The 20,085-nt window shown below is 41.8% G+C and overlaps 1 protein-coding gene across 4 annotated transcripts in view; it reads left to right on the forward strand.

The window, feature by feature from the left end:
- Window positions 213–20,085, forward strand: part of CA10 (carbonic anhydrase 10) — a 164,692-nt gene continuing 144,819 nt past the window's right edge. Inside the window, exons 1-3 of one of the 4 annotated variants that reach the window (XM_021415048.1) lie at window positions 213–494; window positions 1,139–1,279; window positions 1,538–1,625. In XM_021415048.1, the coding sequence (XP_021270723.1) occupies window positions 1,565–1,625 (61 nt within the window). In that variant the 5' untranslated portion in view covers window positions 213–494; window positions 1,139–1,279; window positions 1,538–1,564. Of the gene's footprint in view, window positions 495–1,138; window positions 1,626–20,085 lie in introns of all 4 variants that reach the window. The other 3 variants (XM_021415049.1, XM_021415050.1, XM_021415047.1) reach the window with 3 other exon arrangements.

Below are 20,085 nucleotides of genomic sequence, written 5' to 3' on the forward strand. Positions count from 1 at the left end.
AAATTAAAATTTGGACCCACATTTTAAACAAAGTGAGCAACAGCTTTTGGAATGTGCCCGAGAAGCCGGACAGCCGTGCGAGAGAGGGAAGGCTGCTGCTTCCCTTCACCTCCCCCGCTCGGCCCAGCCCGCTCCCCGCCGCAGACCCCCCTGCCGCGGTGCGGTGCGGCCCCGCCGCCGCCCGCCCAGGCACCGCCTCCGAGCGGAGCGGAGCGCTCAGCCCGCGCCCGTGCGCGCCGCCGCGCCGAGCCCCGCCGTGCCCGGCCCGCGGCATCCCGCAGCACGCTGCGCTGCTCGGGGAAATGGCGAACTAGCCGGGATTCGGGGAGGAGGGGGGAAAGCCGACGAGCTATGGTACCTCCTTGCAGCTAAAGGTGGTGGTAGGTGGCTGCAGCGCGCGGCTCGGAGCTTGACCTCGGTTTGTTTTTGGGACTGCAGGCGAGAGTGACAAATCTGATGAGCTGAAAAACAGTAAAAAGCGGGAGGATTTGGGGGTAAGTAAGAGATTGCCCCAAAATCGGCAGTACTTGTTTGGGAACGGGGAGAGGGGAAGGTATCTCTGCAGAACTACTGAGGATCGGGGAATGCGATGAGCTGTGCATTGCAGCACAAGTACTTCGCTAACTCTTGCTTGTACGCTCACGTTGCCCTTCCTACCAGCAAACCCGGGAGAAGTTTGGGTTTGTTTTTCTTTTCCTCCTCCTTCAAATAAGTTTTAAAATATCTGCATCCTTAGCGAAGCTGGCCGGCGATGCGCACAAACCCCGGCTGCCCGCAGCCTCCACTTCTGCAGGTTCGGATTTGGATTTGAGGGGGAGGGGACGAGTGCTGGTGCCCCCCCCCGCCCCGACCCCAGCCCCTCCCGGGGCCGCCGAGCTGCGGGTCCGGAGTCGGAGCGGCCCCAGGGGGCGGCAGCGGCGGGGGCAGCGCGGCCGGGGCCGGGCAGCGCTTTGCGCGGGGCAAGAACGACCCCTGCAGTCACCGGGCGGAAAGCAGCCTGGGCTCCGGGGATTGCAGAGCGCCCGGCTGGAGAGCCGGCTGCGACGTGCTCAGCTCCGCGCCGCGGAGGTGCGGTAGCGTTGGGATGGGGGGCGAAGGCGTTGCAGCGGGTATTAATCTCTTTCCGCTCGTTTTGTAGCAGCAGGAGAGGAAACCCCCTCCCTCCGTCGCCTCCCTGCCCCAGGCATGTTGGCACTGCTCCGCTGAGACGTGCAGAGTTTGGGGTTAACTTGCACCTGGCCGCCCTGGAATAGAGACGCTCCGGACCGGATCGGCTGGGGTTTGTGGTCTATGTCTTGTTGGGAAATCCGGCGGATTTTTTTCTCGCTCGTGGAGGAAGAGCCCTGTCCTGGCGGTTGGCTTCATGGTCTTTTTTCGAGGGCGAAGGAAGGGAAGGGATCTTGCTTGAGCCGTACACAGAGAGAGCTCGGACATGTGTTGTCAGCACATCTGGGGAATACAGTCTGCAAGTCCAGAAGGAAAATTGCTGGGATTGTTAAAACTGCGATATTGATCTTTGTTATTTTTTTTCGCCGAGGGATGCACTTGGCATGAGAATCGGAGGATGGAAATTGTTTGGGAGGTGCTTTTTCTTCTGCAAGCGAATTTCATTGTCTGCATTTCAGGTACGCAACTAGCACAGAAAGGGCGGGTGTGGGCGAGAAATGCCCTGCAGGGCTGCCAGGGCTTCCCTTTGTGAGGGGCAAGAGATGGATAAATCCTGATCTAAACTGTAGTTGAAAAACGCGTGAACAACATATTGTGAGTGGCTCATGACAGAAACCATCAACCATCAATTCTCCCCTTATATCCAATACCTGTTTAGTAATTATGATACACTGGTTGCAATAAATAACCACAGTGCACTGATTAAGCAGGTGCTTCAAATTCCTAATGTATCCTGGTTGTGATAATTAATCCCAACACTGCAGTAACCTCAGAATTTCATTGCTCTTGAAGTTCTTAAACTCGGTGGTTGGGATTCCAGCTTTAGACTTCTCATTTTTAAGCTTGCAAAGATCTCTCTCCCCTCTACTATATAGAAATCAGGTAATTTCAGTTGTCACCAGAGCTTGTCCAATTAATGAATAGGCACGGCCGGGTGTCTAGCGTAAAGGATTGGAACAATTTATTCTTGGGGAAAACACTCCCTTCTGCTGCAAACGCCCAGGCTGCCTTGTTAATTTGTCATGTCAGTCATGCTGGAATAATTACGTTGTAGGAGGCAGTAGCGGGGAGGTGGCCAGTTTTCTAGTTTGGGACACTTCAGGGAGCCCCATGGGGATCCAGGCTGCCTGTGTCTCCTGCCGTTCCGCTTCCCTGCAGGCTGCTTCTGCCCTCTGGGTGTTGCATAAGTCAGGAATGAGAAGGTGAGCAGCACCAGCCAGGACACTGCAGGGGGGAAGAAGGGCATCCCAGTGGGCACGGCGGAGCCCAACACAGCTGTGGTTATGGAGAGGGAGCTCCAAAGCTCCCTCAGGGTCGAGCAGAGAACAGCTCGGGCCAGCCCGCAGCCAGCAGCGCCTGCAGCAGCTCACCCTGGCAGTGCCTGCCCCCACTGCGCTTCCTGCAGCGCTTCCCGACTGACCCAGCCTTGCAGCCCCTGGACTGACGACACTGGTGCTGACATCTGGGGTGGCAGCATCTACATTAATATGTGCTGCCTGCATCTGACCTAAAACTTCTTTTATTCCTAAGCAAATTCTGTTGCTGTCAGCCTGTGTGGTACGTCAGTCCTTCTTTTATCCCTCCAGACTGGCACCATCTGCTACCAGCCACTCAGGTGACACCGGCAGCACCCCAAGCTGACCTTCTGCTTGTGCCATTGGTGTCATCAGAATAATTCTCTCTCTCTTTAGAACAGCAAAACCTGCTGCCTCTTGTCATTTAAATCTCACGCTCATCTATTTAGCTCAGCATGGTATGCCACCTGTCCAGTTCTCTTCAAATTAAGCACTTCCTTAAGTACCACAGTGAGAATGGAAAAACGAAGGTTATCACTTTCTTGGCCATTCTAACAGTAATACCTTGAGACAGAAAAAAGCTGTCCCATTCTCTGCAGGTCCTTGTGCCGTGCAGTTAGACGCCAGTGTTTCCTAATCTTCCTCCTTTTCTTGCTTTCGGGAATGGGAACCCAGGTTCCTGAAACCAATAGTGAGGTCAGTCCTGCAGGGGGTCTCTTCCCTCTCTACCTCTCTCTCACATTACAAATGATTCCCATTCCCATTTTCCTTTTGACTTTCTTTATTTTTTTTATTTTTTAAAATTTTACTGTGAAGGAATATATGGAATAAGTGAATGGTGGAGTGCTTTTGCTGCATGGACAAAGCTGTGGTTTCAAATAATTTGTTTTAGCCTTTTAACCACGTAGAGGATGAACACAAAGGCATTTAGCCTTTGGGTTTTTTTTATTTTTATTTTTCTTCTTCCTGGGGATTTTTATTTTTTTTCAGGAATCCTCAGTATTTGTCACCTTGGTGGAAAGGATTAAGATTTGTAGATATCTGACTGACACTAATGCTATGTATCTTTTCTCTGCCATCCTTTTTACACTATGTTTTGTAGCGTATTGTGTAGCTGGGGTGTCTGGTTAACAGCCTAAGTAAGGGAAGGTGCAATAGGCTCTCTTATGGTTTGCCTCCATTTAACGCTGGATTCCAGGAGCTGTATCTGTTCAGCACTCCAGCACTGGCCATTCATTCAACATGTTGCTGAAAAAAAACCCGCTGTTCAAGCACAGTGCTACAAATGACCAGAACATGAACGAAGGAATGTTGTCACAGCAGTGAAGAGGCAGGACTGTTCTTCCGTGCATGGATCTTTCCTGAACATCAGCAAAGACTGAATTCTGTGTGCATTTCAGCCTGCAGTGGCCTTCCCTCTAATTGCAGTGGATATTTGGGTCAGGGCCTTTTAAGGGCTGCCCTTCAAAGGGATTGTGTTAGTCATCGAACAGAACTGACTATTAAGTTAGCTCATAAGTAATTTATCATTATTAGTAAACTTATCTATTAAAGATAGGTTCAATGTTATGTCACACTATCTTTTGCTACTTATTTAATGACATTTAAGTATAAACTATGCTGAATGTAGCATTTCTGCTGTTTCTTAATTAAATAATGAAGATATACAATTGGCTTTTTGGTATCTCTCCCATTATTTTCTAAGACTTAGTTTTGGTAGTATCTTAAGAATACTTACTATATGGAAAATAACCTATTAAAAAGAGGCATATGTATTTTCAAAATATTATCTAACATTTTTTATTGGTCGCTTACTTGTATGTATGTTACGTTGCTGAGTTTAGAAGAAATGGTACTGACATTTAGGAATATATATATATATTAATTACTGGCCCTTATGTTTGGGAAATTATTTATCTGTGAACTTTGCAAACTGAACATTTTATGATCCCTTGGCATACTGAATTAAGGCTTTTGCAGTTTGAAATTGTTTGTTTGAAAGCAGAACTTGTGCAGATGCAAATGAGAAATAAGAATAGACTAAAGGACCAAGAAAGCAATTTCTATCCTTTAGGAAGAAATGAAAGGACTCTCTTTCCTTCTAAGTCATGATGCGTATTTATTCCTTTGAGGTGTAGTCTCTGAAGAAAACTAGTCTTGATTTGTACCATGGTGTTCAAGGTTTTGTTCCTTTTAATTATGGTATAACATAAAAAGAACACAGGGCAGTCAAAATGAAGATGTCCTACAAATGGAATGCTGAAAGACCTCTCTGCTTGTTCTTCCTTTGAAGATGCAGATCATGATGGCACAGAGACTATACTGTTTGTATAGAAAAAGGATTATAGTTGATAGTACGACAACCAAAATTTTTCCTTTCTTGGTAAGATTATCACCTAAGATTAATTACCATCAGTGTTCTCAGCTGTAGGTGAGATGCTTTTGATCCCATAATGGCTGCCACATTTGCTTGCATAGTCATTCGTATAAAGCACTGCTTTTTTTTGTGTGTGTGATTCTAAATATTAATAATTTCAGGATAAAAAACAGGATACTGTTTTCAAACTCTTGCAGAATACTTCATTTAAATAAGGAAAAGATACTGTGGTAGGCATTGATTAAGAAGATATCTATATACATTTTCTGTTAATCCGTCAACAAAATGATTTATAGAGCCTGTATGTTCAACATCCCTATGGCTTTCTATGAATTGATACATCACCTCTTACTGTTCCGGCTTGCAGGAGCTAATATGGATGAAATTCATGCAAGTCCCACAGCTCTCATTATTTGAAAGCATTTTCATCTTTTGCTGTCATCTTGAAGTCATGAAGGGGCACATCCCTTCTATGATGTAATTGCTTTGGCCTATTTGGCAGAAGTCACAGGGGTCGTAAATCATGTATCGTGGATAATTACAATGGTATCAAAAACTTCCTAAGTGTCAAGGAGGTATCTCCTGTGTATCAAGTGTCTCCTGGCATTGAGGTCTAGGGGGGTACTTGGAGCACAGTGCATTTCATTTTCTGTCTTGCTGCTTCTGCAGTCTCTGAGCTCTTATTACCTGGCATAACACAGAGATGTCCTATAGGAACTCTAAATTATGCCAGGGCTTGAATTAGCTATTGAATGATGATGCGTAAGGTCTGATAACTCTTCTTTTCTTGCTGTTATACAACCTGAGGTAATTCAAGCTGGCATAAGTGGTTCTGTAGAAGAGAATACCTAGGCTCTCATGTACATTAGTAGCTAACACTGAATAGCTTGTTATGTTTGAACAAAAATGTTGAAACCACATTAATTATTTGAGAATAATTATTTGAGAAATAGCTTTTTCTGGCATTTCTGTTAAGTAAGAAATGTAGTATCCTAGGGGAAGGAATTATTCATAGCACAGATATATGTGAGAGGAAAGCAGTCGCTAGGCACATAGGCAGGTAGAATATGCAGCCTGGTACATTTGATGGCTAAGATCTTCTGGCATCAAATCCACTGTAGTATTCCTTTCTGCTTTATCCTATCCCCACAGCTTCATGTGTGTGGGCAAACCTTCATGCTTGCATGGCGTTTGTTGATATTACTGAAAATCCACGTGGACTCAGTCCTCCTGCTCACATTCAAACACAGGATGGAGGCCATATGTTATATCCAAAGACTCTCCGTTTCTTATCATTTGAATGTTTTCTCACTTTAGAGATGTTGCCGCCTTTTCAAAAGGTGTGAAGATGTTTCTGCTTTAAAATTCTATGGAAATAGCCTTGTAGTCTCATATAAGTGTCTGCTTTACTTTTTCGTGTGTGTGTGTGTCCTGTATTTTTCATCCTTCTATTTTTGTTGTTAGTTTTACAGCTAGAGCGTGACCAGATAGGCGCTAAAGTGTAAAAACAACACACATATTTTTAGCTTATGTAAAGGTAGTCGAAGGGAACATTTATGAATAGTTTTGCACATATTATGCTGAGCTATTTCCCATCCAGTAAACTGAGGAGAAGAAACTGGTAATCAGTGCCATTGTTTTACAGATCTCAATGATAAAGACACCCTGTTTTCAAAGTGGCCTCTTGGCCTTGTTGTGTTCCTCACTGATGGTTTAAAAACCATCCAGGCTCTTCCACTGGACTGTCTTGAAGATACAACAGGAAGTTATTATTGTTATATAATAACTGTGCAACAGTTATTATTGTCATAAAAGTGATGACTGAAACATTGTATATCTATATTTTGTGTAGTACAGAAGCCTTTCTGGTGACACAGGCAAACATTGGGTATCTCATAGGCAGTATAATGGTATTTGTCAACATGGAAAACATTTTCCATATTATCCAGCTGCTTAGCAGTTGACAGTTGAGGTAAGAAGGCATAATGGAACCTATATTTACACCCACTTTAAAAGACCTCAGAACTCTGAGAATATTATAAATGGCTTTAGTGTTAATGAGATTTGGGCCTTAGAAATTGCGAAAATTTTAAGCTTGACAATGAGGAATGCTTTAGACGGAGGGACTCCACGCTCCTTTTGAGAGTAGGTGCCATGCACAGCTCTATCCAATGCTTCGTCCCTAATATTTTTCCTTTTTTCTTTTATTCATCTTGAAAAATTATAAATAATTACTTCCCACACATTGAGAGTACCCAAAGCAACGGTCAGAACTAAACAAAAGAAATGCTTTCATTGTTTGGCATTTTTCCGTACTAAAATATTTCTGGTTTAGATTGGTGTATCTGTATTTCTGTAGTAAAATAAATGCCCCACAATGTCATCTTTTGTTATATTATTTCCAGAAAAATATCACAGCAGGTGAAAATCACAAAAAATGATTATAAAATACTTCCTAACAAGATACTTAAATAAAGATAGATATTATCCATAATGTTATCTATTAATTTAGACATTCTTTCTTCCTCCCTGTATCAAGTGCTTAACTTGCTTGGAATATTCTGTTTGTCATCTGGCTTTTAAGTATGGAACAGACAGAGTTGTGCACTGGCTGCTCCATAGTGGCTTTTAAGCATGCAGAGAGGAGGAAGCTAAGCAGCATTATCATTTTTTCCCTTCTAAATGTGTTGACATCTCTAGCTTTTGGAAGTAATGTTTGAGTAGATAGATTTAGAGGGAAAATGTGTTTTTTTGCAAAATCATCTTGTCAGTTTTGTGGGTTGTTTCCAAATTAAGTTCTCTCCTACTGTTAGCTACTATAATGCCCTGTTCTGCTTCAAGAATACTCCTCAGAATTGAGTTTTTCTGTTCTGCCATGGGTAGAAAGACTAGCTCAGTAGGACACCTACAGAATTTTCCGTATTAATGCTGAAAGGAAAAGATAATGAGTAATACTGAAAGGCCTTCTGGCACACGTGACTGTGAAAAATGGCCTCGTTTGAAGTGATGCTGGAAAGATCATGCTTTCCAGCAAAGTGCCTGATAGTGTTTCTCCTTGGCAGTTGGGTCAGGAAGGATTGCTACTGCCACAGCTAAATTTTATTTGGCCAGGTGACATACTTGGGCTGCTAGAAGGAGCATTAATTTGCATTTGCCACTATGGCAGAGAAAATGATTATTATTTTCTCTTTAGGAGAGAGGTAGTACTGAAGATTGGTGCATGCTGGATGAAAAGGATAATGATACTTTAATACACTGTCCCCTGAAAATGAAATTTTATGGAGAAAGTGCTATTTGTTCATATGTGGGTGGACTCTCATACTATTTACAGGAGAGGTGTGCTGTTTCCCCTAGGGAAAGCTGCAGTTACAGGAAAAAAAAGGCAAATGTTCCTTGAAAGAACAGTGTTTGAGCCAGCGTTGGTCCTAACCCTGCTGCTCAGGAGTGTTTGGGCAGCAGATTTCTCTGAATGGGATTGTAGAGTATGGATTTTTCCAAGAATGAAAGTAATGAATGGGAAGAGATTGAACTATATTTCAGTCAAAAAGGAAAAAAACAACAATGCGTTTCAGTGATAAGCCTTGTAAGAGTATGCAGGCCAACCGGTGTTGGCCACACTAACAGAATGGAAAAACTGAGGTAAAATGTTGTGTGACAGATCACCCAACAGCAATACAAATATTTAACAGCGGTTCCTGTTCACACTCACTTGTACCTTTCAGCTCTAGGATTACCCTTAAGCCTTGTTTCTGGTCAGAGACTGACAGTGAATCACCTCACAGCAATGAGGGAGCATGAGGCTTCCACGGTGACCAGGAGGAAAGGCACAGCAAGCCTGAGGCAAGCCACGGGCTCTGCAGCCCTGTCCCCTGCCCTTGTGTTGGGCTGCTCCTCACACATCAGCACTGAGCCCACACAGCAGAGTGGCTGTGGGTCAGCCATGTCTGGTGCCTCAGTGGCTGCAAGCTGCTGTTCCCTCAGCTGCCCGCCTGCCCTCAGCCTCGCGCCCCACTGCTCCTTACCTTACTTCCACTCGCTGACAGGTTGAAGAAGCTCGATGAGGATATGTCTCCTCTCCTCGGACATGTCTCCTCTCCTCAGACATCTCCTCTCTTTGGACATGTCTCCTCTCCTCGGACATGTCTCCTCTCCTCAGGCATGCCGAGCACTGGCAGGAAGGTGGCTGGCCTGCGGGCTCTCCCAGGCCTTGTCCCTCCACTTGAGGCACGGTGCCCCTCAGGAAGATAACGGCCCTGTGGCACTCCAGGCCTTGCAAACGCCTTCTAGAAACATCTTCCTGAAGAGTTCCGCTGAGGAATGTGTGGTCGACCTCTGACTGGAAGGGGATAGCTGCAGCCAAATGGTGAAAGTCTTGCAAGTCTGGCCCTGAGAAACATAGAATGACCATTTTTAAACTTCTAGAACTTGCAGTCCAGCAGAGCAGTGAGCTTGGTGACCAGCTCTGCTCCCCTGCCTCCAGATCCTCTGCCTTGGGCAGTTTGCTTCAGCTCGATGTGTCCTCAGTCAGGGTGAGGAGCCCCAGCATGAGGCGTGGGTGTCCCTCAGGCCTCGATCCCTCCTTCTCTCTCTGCATGGGTGTTACATGGAATTTCTGCTCTTCACGGTCATGGCAGTGAAGTTTTATGAGGTACAATTATGGTATATTTAAAGAGTTACATCAATTAGAGTTTAACTCAAATTGGTTCATGTACTTTCTAGGAGTTACTGTGTTATTATGGTAAAACTCAGCTCTGTGCAGGGTTCTTCCACAAACACAGTATTTAAATTCTGCTTAAATCACTAACATTCGTTAGGTTGGCCTCTTTTAAGTCATTGTTGTGAGTAGGATAATGAACGGGCTCCTTGAGGGGCAGCCCCTACCTGCATGCCTCACGTTCCCGCCTGTGGCAGCTGGAGCCTGAGGGCACCCGAGGTCCTGGCCCTACCTTTCCCCTGAGGCTGGGAGCTCAGCAGACCCACTTGCTGCTGCAGTAACTGGATATGCTGTGCAAATGGATATGGACTTATTTTGTGATGCGAAAGCTTCGTCCCAGGGCATTTTGCTCATGCTGTCCATAACTCCCACTTTTATTTTTCCAGTATATTCACCTGGATTCCCCATTTCTTTTTTTTTTTTTTCTTTTTTGTTAGTATTCCTATTTATAAGTATTGTCTTATTGTTATGGTAAGTTTTCATGCCTGCTGGAAAGCAAAGCAATCTACAAGGACTGCACGATCTCCTCTCATTTCCCCAGGTGATCCTGGGGGTACAGTGTGGCAGTCCGTAATTGCAAGTGGGATTTAAAGTTACCTGCAGATGCATAATTTCTATCTTCAGTAAACCCCTTGGCTCTCTCTCCACGTTGTTAACAATTCATCTTTGCCAGTCTGTAATTGTGCCTTGGCTCTAGAGTCAGAGGTATTTAGCTCACTGTGGAAAAGGACGCAAAATAGAGTAATAAATAATACGATTTACTTTTATTAGGTAACATAAGTATGTTTTCATACTTGTGAACTAAAAACAGTCATTCTTTTTAGATTTTATTGCTATACATTAATACACAGATCCAGCAAAATGCAAAACGTAAAAGATATACTGAAGTGTTTTGCTGTATCTGAGTCTTAATGTGCGATTGTGTAAAATAATTTAGATTAAGGATGTACTTGAGAGCTTTGCCAAAGCAAGGACTAGAGTGGTATAATACATGAATAATACAAAATCTTTGGAAATGCCCGGTTTATATGAGGAGGAATTTTCATAATCTCTGATTAAGTCATATAGTTGTGAAGAAAATAGTTTTGATCACATTCATTCTTTGTGTGGTAAAGTGAAGATATGGACTTCTATAGTAAGAATAACATAGCGAGAGAAAGTGTACAATCACAATTAAAATCATTTAGATTGTAATTAGTTAATTCTTGCTGTATGGATGCCCTGAATGAAACAGATGCCATTTTTCACAACAGTAAACAGATTTCCCCTGGACTGCAGCAAACAAAATCAAAAAAAACAGAAATTACAAGAGAGGGGTGACAATTCATCATGATTTGTTTATGTGACTTTCTGTTCCACTTCTTTTTCCAGTGCAGATTTTTATTTTATTTAGATCAGACCTCAAGTACAGCTATAAAGTGTCATGTGAAGGCCTGGGCTGTGGGGCTTCCTGCACGAGCACTGGAGGGATTGGCGGCACAGCTGTGCTGTGGGAAGAGGAGAGACCCAAAAAACCAGGTGGTGCCAACAGTGGTGCCTGGGGAAACCTCCTGCCAGTTTTGTGCAAGCAGCTGGCACCGTCTAGATTGCATAAGCAGAGTTTAGTCAAACAAACAAAGGAAACTTCTTGTGAGGAGTATATAAAAATACTTGTGGTTCTGTCTATCATGCTGTCTGTGACCAAAATGAGCCAAACATGGCCTCTGTACAGCTGAGAGAAGTTGGTAGCATGGCCAGTATGTATCCCTTGAAAAGTTCCTTACATTTTAAATGAGGTCAGCATTCATATATGGTGTTAAGATTAAATTTCTACTGTGGCAAGAAAGTTTACTTAGGTATTGTACTATTTGTGGAAATGGCTAGACAAAGTTCTACATTTATATCATCTTTATCTATTTTGGCTGTATTTACGAAAGGGCGTGGAACTTTTTCTTCTTCGGCCATTATCTTGCTTTGGCTCTACTTGGTGCTGTACAAACACATAACTCTCACACCTTGTGCTTCTAACTCTCACATTTTAAGTTCCTTTCTCTTTGCAACTGGGACCTTCTGTGTCTTCATATTTTTAAATACTTCTTTACTTCACAGAAATAAAAGAGCAAACCTGACAAGACAGTCATCGTCTTCCTTTTAATGCTCCTGAAAAAGAAACCATGACTCAGATTTCAGAAAGCAGCAGAGAACAGTTGAATATAAATCCTTTCTGAGAGGTCTCCCTTTCAATGTCTGCTTTACTGATATCCTGGTAGTTGCTCTTGAGGACCAAAAGATGAAGATGTGTCTTGATCACATAATATCATCACATCTCTGGATGTCTAAAAATTGATTCTAATCTTTGAATACTTCAGAACACTCCAGAACTTAAAATCTTGAAAATGGAGCATTCTTAGGTAGAAAAACAGAGCACACAGCATAGTACTAGTGCATTAAAAAAAAAAAAAAACACCTCTTAAATGTTTTGGATGTAACTTTCACTCATATTATATAAACTGTACGGAAATAATCTCCTGGCATTTGCTTGGAATGACAGCCATCAATTCCTACACGTTTATTTAAAAACTTACGTAGAAACAAGCACGGATGTGTTTTGGATGTTCTGCCCGGGGGGCGAAAAGAACAAGCTTTGCTAATGCAGACTGAAATAAAGCATAAAGTAAAATCTTCAGATCAGCTCCTAGTTCATAGAGGTGGGATGCCACAGAATTACCAAAAAAATGTTGGCATTGAGTTTAATCAAGTATTAAGCAGAGGTCTCTTGGTATACAGTCCCACTAAAAGCACGATGTGACCTCTGCTGCTGGGATTCAGGTATGTGAGGGAACTGTGCTTAGAAGCTTTGCTGGTCATGTGGTCAGAATGATTTTCAATCACTTTGGTCATTGCTGGATTAAAATTGAGGCTGCAGAGATTAATGGTCTGTTGTTACTAATCCACTAAACCTCTGTTCCTAGATCTTTTAAATTGACTGAACCTATAGATTGTTAAGTAACTGAGAGATATGGTTTGTAATGTTTTTAACTATCTCTTGTGATGTTTGGTTTTAGCAGTATCCTATTATTCATGACTCTTTGAGACACTAATCTGAGCTCTTCCTGAGTTAAACTTTATGTTAATCTATAGCATAACAAAAGTTTATTTCATTTTAAATGAACGTGGATGAACAAAGTTTTACTGTGTTTAGACATGAGTTTGTATTAGTAGAAACTCAAATAAGAACAACAGAAACTAAATCTTGTTTTCATTTCCTTGTTACAAGTGGTGATCACCGCTCCTAACCATCAAAACCTCCACTATCTCCCTTCAGTCTGTCTGCTATGAGCAGTGGTGGTGGTCCCAAGTAGGCTTCACTGATGTTTAAAGATGTGGCCAAGTGCAAAATTGCCATTGAAGCTTCTGGGAAGTTATATTTTCTAAAATAGTGCAGTATTTGGATTATCAGGGCTCAAGGCTGTTCCTGGAGATTTAGCATGGCTAATTTTCATTTCAGTACTTAATTTCTATGCAGGTGTAGGAAGCTTTCCCCAGATGAAAATCAATATACAAAAAATAAGTGTTTTAACAGGTTGTCATCAGTAAAAAATGGAGGAGACTGGAGTTAGGGGAAAGGGAATGGCATGTAGAAAATATCAGGCTGATTATGGCTGGGAGAGTTCTGGGGAAATCTAATCTGAGCGGGTGGTCTGATATGAGAAAAGCAGAGTGATTGAGCCCCTCATTTATGTCTTTTGGGCTCTATTTACCACGTCTGTGCTTAAGGTTGCTAATTGGAATTGTTTTGACTTTCGAGTGTGGTTTTGTGAAACACTCCATTCTAAAAGTGTAATTAAAAAATTGGGTTTGATTTTGTTATAGAAGAATGTAAAACACATTCTTTTCAAAATGATGGTTTCCTCTGATGAAAAGAGTTGAGTACCTGGTGTCTGCCAGATGGGTGTAGATGCAACATCTACATTACATGCAGAAAAAGAAACTGGTTTTGGCTGCATAAATAATGAAAACAGTCAAGCTTTAAACAACTAGGTTTTGATGTTTGTTGAAACCACAGTGTAATTAACCCTTTAACAGGAAGCATGCTTAAATTATATCTTGCTTTGAATGCAGTTTTGTTTCCTATCATTATATGTTGAAAACAGGCAGAAATATTTTTGCTTTTGTGTTTACTGCAGAAGATGTGGAAAAGTTGTAGGAAAGCAAGGTTTTGCATTTTAACTGTAGTTGCATTCATCTGCCTGGAAAAGGGGAGTATAAATTAATTACCCGTTAAAATCATTGATAAATAATGCAATTCAGATTTAAAGGGTCAGTATATCATAAAATTTTATGATTATTAACTTACTACAAATGCATTCCACATGTTTATACTAACATGCTTTACTAACATAAAGTAAGGTAACGTGGCTTTAACTTTATAATTCACTTACCACTCTGTGAGAGAATTCTAGCGATTAAAGCAAGCTCTATTTCATGCAGCCATCTCTGTTTTTGAACCCTGGTGATTTTTGCCTTCTGGTGTCACAGTAGTAGCGTGTCTTGATTAAGGACTGCAAGGAGCTTTTACATCTGCTCTTGTTGCAAAGCTATGCAGGATAAACTAGGCCAAGATTACTCATCATGCAAACTATGGACCTCCGATTGTTTCTTTTCCTCCAGATTTAATAATGTGTTCAGATAAAACTGGGGCTGTGGAAGTAAACCCAAAGCATTTAAATGGATTCTTGGCAATTTCTCAAAACTCTCTAAAGAAAAAGTATTAACATAAGACTTAAATATATGACTGTATGAAAGAGATGAGATCCCCTAAGACGTGCCATCCTTATCCCCTAGGAAATCAGAGTTCATCATCTAAACAAAAAACACAGTTTGACTTACTGAGGGCCGTAGGTCAATGAAAACAGTTATTGTGAAAGTGAAGAGAAAAAGCAACCTCTTAGGCATGACAGAAGTACCTTATACTATATAAACGTAAGGCCAGGCCTCTAGTGATGTTCTATAGAAGATTGATTTGAGAGAACTAGGCGCTAACTGAACTCCCAGCATAGTGGAGTTGAGTAAAGTTTGCAGCTTTGTAGACAGGATTTGAAGTTTCAACTATTTGTTGCGGTCTAAATTACAACCCCACATTAGGGTGGAAAGCAGTACCCTGATTTTTAGCTAGCACTTTGGCTAGCCACTGGGAGCTCTTCTACCTGATTGGGTTCACGGTGCAAACAATTGTGGCATTTGTTGAGTGAAGTAACAGCAAGTAGTTTCCCTGTGTTTATGACATTGTACTGATTGACTTCATGGAATTCTGCTGTATAGTCCTATATAATAGCTGAAAACGTCTTGCTCTGTCAGACTTAGCTTTCTCTGTTTAGACACTTTAGAGACCAGGGGCTTGACTGTCCACTAGCATCCAAAGTAGTTCTTTATAATCCTGCTGAGCAAGTGAGAAATGCTAATCTATTAGAATTAGAGCAGTTTTTACCCTCTTGGCTTGAGCGTAAAGTAGCAAGCAGCCAGATCCTGTACTTATGTAAATCAGTGCAACACGAAAGGTCTTTTCTACTTTGTAAGAAAAAGGAGCTGGCCCAACGCATGTGTGCTTGGGGATCGGGTCCTGGGATGCATGAATGGGGGAAATTTGTCTTTTGATCAGAAGTAATATGCCCACTAGCTCTGTTAACCCAAATGTTTATTCGTGGTTCTAATCCAGGTTTAAGACTGACTTAAATATTCTAACAGTTGCCAAATAAATACGTAGCTTGCTCATTTGGGGGGATTTATTTTTACAGCAATCATACAAGGAGGGCCCTATTATCGATGGTCCATTTTTTTTAAAGCTTCTGCCATCTCTTGCACTCCTGGTATTGCTGTTTTTTTCTCAGTTGCTCTTAAAGGCAATATTAACAGATGGTATGCATTGCTCATTAAATCTGCATCTACACCTCTCCAAGGACTGCAAAGATGTTGGGAAACAGACCATGTTACTGCAGTAAGTGCTTAGAAGCATGAAACTTACTGTGCTATTCATGAGCAGATTTCAGATTTAGTATGTTGTAAGTGCTATAGCAGCAGAGTTACAAATATCTTGTTTGAATATTTCTATTTTAGCTTAGCTTAGGTATGTTCCACTTTCTCACAGATTGGATGAGGTGTGTTTCTTTCATGCTTGCCATATTTGCTCTTTTGTAGGTTTATAGTCCACAACTACTCCCTTTTACATAAACTAGGTTCTTAATGCTGGACATTAAACCTAGATTTCTGCATTAATTTCCCACCTCTGATTACATGTGTCATATGAGATACTTGTGCTTTTCCTTAAGATCACTTTCCCTATAATGCTTAGCTCTCCTTTTTTTCCTGTCTGCAGTGATGACACTCTGAAAATAGATTAGATATATCAATGTTACTTTTAGGCCTTCTGATTTCCAGTGTCTGAAGAGTCAGTGCCTTGATGTGTGAGTCAGGAGGGCATTATGCTGGCGTGGAATTTGTCTTCTGGGTTTTTCACATTTGTGGTGAGAGATGCAGAAACCCAACTAGCAAATAAGAATTATCATTTCACTCCAATTTGTTACTGATGTGATCTGCCCAGCAATTCTAAACACATCAATAGAGCCAGAAATGAGGTGCTCCCATCTAGTTGCTCTTAAGCTTTTCTTTTCTTTAGTAAGTGTTGGGTCAGAAAGGTTAAGCTGTTACTGATTCCAAGGTTAGGATTTTCTTTTCTAGTTGATCTGTGTTAGGGATAAGGAAGCTAATAAGTGAGTAGTACCTTAAGTGGAAATGATAGCTACCCTTACCATTTTTATGAAAAGAACCATTTCAACCTTTCTGTGTTTGAGCTGGTCTAACTGGGCAGTGAAAAGTGGGAATTCATTTCTTTCTCCTAGAATTTTGCATATTTATTTATGATTTTCTACTGGCTAAGGTTATTTCATTTTCTATAAGCAAAGCTTAAATAAAAAGTGATTTTAAATAAATCAATTTCATTAAAAGGCTACAAAAAGCAGTGTAGGCACTTCTGGAATGATATGAACCTACTTTGTATACATTTAGGTTGTTTACTTGGAAAGGGGCTAAAGTGAAGCTGGTAAACACAGTTCACATTTATCCAGTCTGCTTTCTGAACGCAGAGTAAAAGTTTACCTAAACTTCTCCTGAAGAATCAGAGAGAGGAATATAGAGAGCTTGACTGTTTTCAGTCATCAAATCTTGACTCTTTTTTTTAAACCCTTAACTAAGAGTATAGAAGCTGTCAGGATCCTGAAAGACAAAACTGATAATAACTTAAATGCTCTGAAGTTCTTCACTATGTGCTGTTGACCTTTGAGGCAGCTGACTACTTACTAAGATTATTTCATTAGTATTTGCACATTGACTTGCTGCCAAAAAGTCAATCTGCTTTTCCACTGCATGGTTTTATTTTGAAGGTCTTCAGCTGTGGAACAAAATCCAGTTTGTAAAAAAGAGCTGGCAGAATTGGAAGCTTTCCAGTAAAAGCTTTCCCAGGTTAAACTCTGGTGATGCTGAAACATTACAAGTGTTTCATGTGGCCTCCTTTCCCTTGTGTCTTACCTAACATAGCTGTTCCTGAAGAAGGGCAACAGTTTTAGTTCCCACTGCCCCCAAGAGAATGTTCTACTTGTTATTTACAAGATGGAATTTATACACCATTTGGACTTGAGTTTTGTCAAGCTCAAAATAGTTTTTTTAAGGTATTTATGATGAGTTTTATGATTCGTCTGATAAAGTTGATTAGTTAGGATATAAATGACAGCATGGATCTCGTATTTATATGCTTAACCTTCTTGTATTGTTGAAGACACTAATGCTAGCTATTTAAAACAGCGTGTGAACATTAAAAAAAGCACAACGAAAGGCTGTATCAGAAAGGGTTGACTCAAGATCAGATTAGCTATCAGTGGACCACAAGGGAAATGTCAGTTGCCTTCAGCTGCAGGATAAGAAAGGAGGCACATGGTTGTCAACCTTCTTTTCTTTTTTCTTGTCTTTCCCTCTTTCCTCTCTGAAAGGAGAAGAAATTCAAGATGTCACCTAAAAGAGCAGGATAAAGCTAGCAAATTCCTATAGGCAGTTAAAGGTGCTTGAACTGTTAGTGTCCTATTTATTGAGCCAACAGGGCTGAGCTAATTTTTGTTTATGATGGACAGACGCTGATGAGCCAGCCAAACACCTGGAGTCTGAAGGATGAAGGTACGGTTTATACTTTATCATTAGACTTTGAGTTCAATCCTTTGTTATATGGGCAAGGCCTGCATTTCACAAGGGGTAGACTGAAGTAATTCTCATGTTCCAGTCCAGTGGAGTAAACAAACAACTACATTCTGCAAATGTTGCAGACTTGGGATCTGTTTCAAGGAAAGCCCAATTAGAAGCATATGAAGGCAGCCTAGCCTGTCTCCTTGGGATAGGGCATGCATGACTGTAGGTATTTATCTAGTGCCTCACAGGATGGGGCTTTCCTCCTAATTGGAGCTTTTCAATGCTACTCTAGCCTAACTGATGTGCACAGTAAGGCAGCACAGCTCCGCTGATCTTGCTAAGTATACATCTGACTTGCACTAACTGTAAGCTATCTCCTCCTAGAGACGAGAGCTCCTCTTCAAGTAGTAAGGAACTTGAGACAAGAAGGCATTATTGTTATTTTCAGTTATTCCCAAGCTAATACAGTGGAATCTCTGTCTCAGGAGACTCCCAGACCTCTGGCTGTAAGGGCTAGAAAGTTTTAGATGAAGGATTTCTCTTGTCTGCTTATTCTTGAATTCTTTTTTCCAAAGCTTTTGCTGCTGGCTATTGCTGCAGATCAACACGATTCTAATACTTGTTTCCCCTCTTTCAAATACACACAGGGTATGGGCTAATGGGAGATGGAGCAGCTCTGAGAATCCTTTGCAAGAGAAAGAAGGATGTGAAAGATCTGTAGCAAGGAGAATCTGTGGGTGTTAGGACTTCAGAGTTTAACCACTGGTTCACCTCCTTCTATTGAGATTACATTTAGGACCTTTGCTAAAAAGGAGTGGCTCAGCAAACTGTGTTTCAACAGCTGTGATCCCTGGTTCTGTTCATGCTGATGCAGTCCCTGCCCCCTTCTTCACACTTCTCGTTAACACTGCAACTACTGGTCCAGGTGCTCACTTCACTACATGTATCCCCTCTCCCACTCCCACAGAGCCCCCAGGAACCTGCTCTTAAAGGAAGGATTCATATCTCATCTACTGATTGCTTCCCACGTTACTTGATCTCGTCTGCTGCTGTTCTTACTTCCATAGTAAAGCACATGCACGTTTATTTTGGTGGCAAGTGCTATATGTGTCTGTACACAGATGTATACCACATCACAAACATGCATATATTTTCATGTAGGCATGATAAAAATGAAGTCAGCATCTGAGAGAAACAAATTGCCTTGATAGGCTTCAAATAAGTTACAAATCCTGCATCTCCATCAGATGAAGTGCTTTGGGCTGGATTTGGGCATATGCTATAACTGGGACTGGCTGGCTGGGTGAAGGCAGCTGTACTAGGTGCCAGGGTGGGAAGACAAGAAGACAGCTGGTGCGGAGGAGACCATGCCTGAATGAGGTGCTGTGGAATGGAGGAGGCAAGGAGAGAAAGAGAGGAGAAAATTAGGTCTGAACCAGTTTGCTATGGGAAGGACAGGAAAGGCTTGACCTTGTAATCATTTTGGTAGGTACAAGAGGGATGCCATTTGGTAGATTCTTCTTTTTTAGTTTTCTTTAAAAAAAAACAAAACAAAACAGATCAGGGAGAGACAAGTGAAGAATTTTTATTCTCATAATCTGAAGTTATCTTAACATTCAGAAATTATGAAATAACTGAAGTAAGGTTATGTGCAAGGGTCGTGCGGGACAAGACACTAGTTTAGCACTTTTTCAGTTTATTGCAGAGGTTGTGGGACACAGTGAATTAAAGAGGATTGCAGGAAGAGAAGATAGCCTCACAGACTTCTCTGGAGAGTAGGATTTTGTCTCTGTCTCTGCCAGAGCTTGAGTTGCTTGGCAACTCACTTTAATCAAACTTTTTAAGAGTGGTCACTAATTATATGTTTCCTCATTCCCCTGAGGCCCCATTTGCAGAAGTGCTGAACAGATCAATGGGAGAAATTTTTTGTATGAATCAAGTGCTATGCAAGCCTAAGAACTGTAAAAATTGTACAGTGGGGCCACAAATTGTCTAATCAAATGTTGGGAATATCTTTCTCTTGGGAGTTTGAATCGTGCTAAAAAAAAGAAAACATGATACTTTTACCTTGAAATGCTAGGAAGACCGTGACTGAAGTGGTCTTTCACAGCACTGCCTGGCTGGTCTCAGATAATGAGCCTTGGAGGTTTTCGTCTGCACTGAGAGCCAAACCAGCAGCCCTTGCTCTCTACCTCAGACCCAAATGTTAGGTTGAGAAAAATAGAGTCAAATAGACATCCTAAGGAAAGCATAAAGCAAAACGAGACCCCTCCCTTTAGACAGATTTATAATTCCAAATAGGCCAGTGCACATCCCTCACATCA

The sequence above is a fragment of the Numida meleagris genome, chromosome 17, assembly GCF_002078875.1.
Source record: "Numida meleagris isolate 19003 breed g44 Domestic line chromosome 17, NumMel1.0, whole genome shotgun sequence".
Classification (NCBI taxonomy): Eukaryota; Metazoa; Chordata; class Aves; order Galliformes; family Numididae; genus Numida; species Numida meleagris.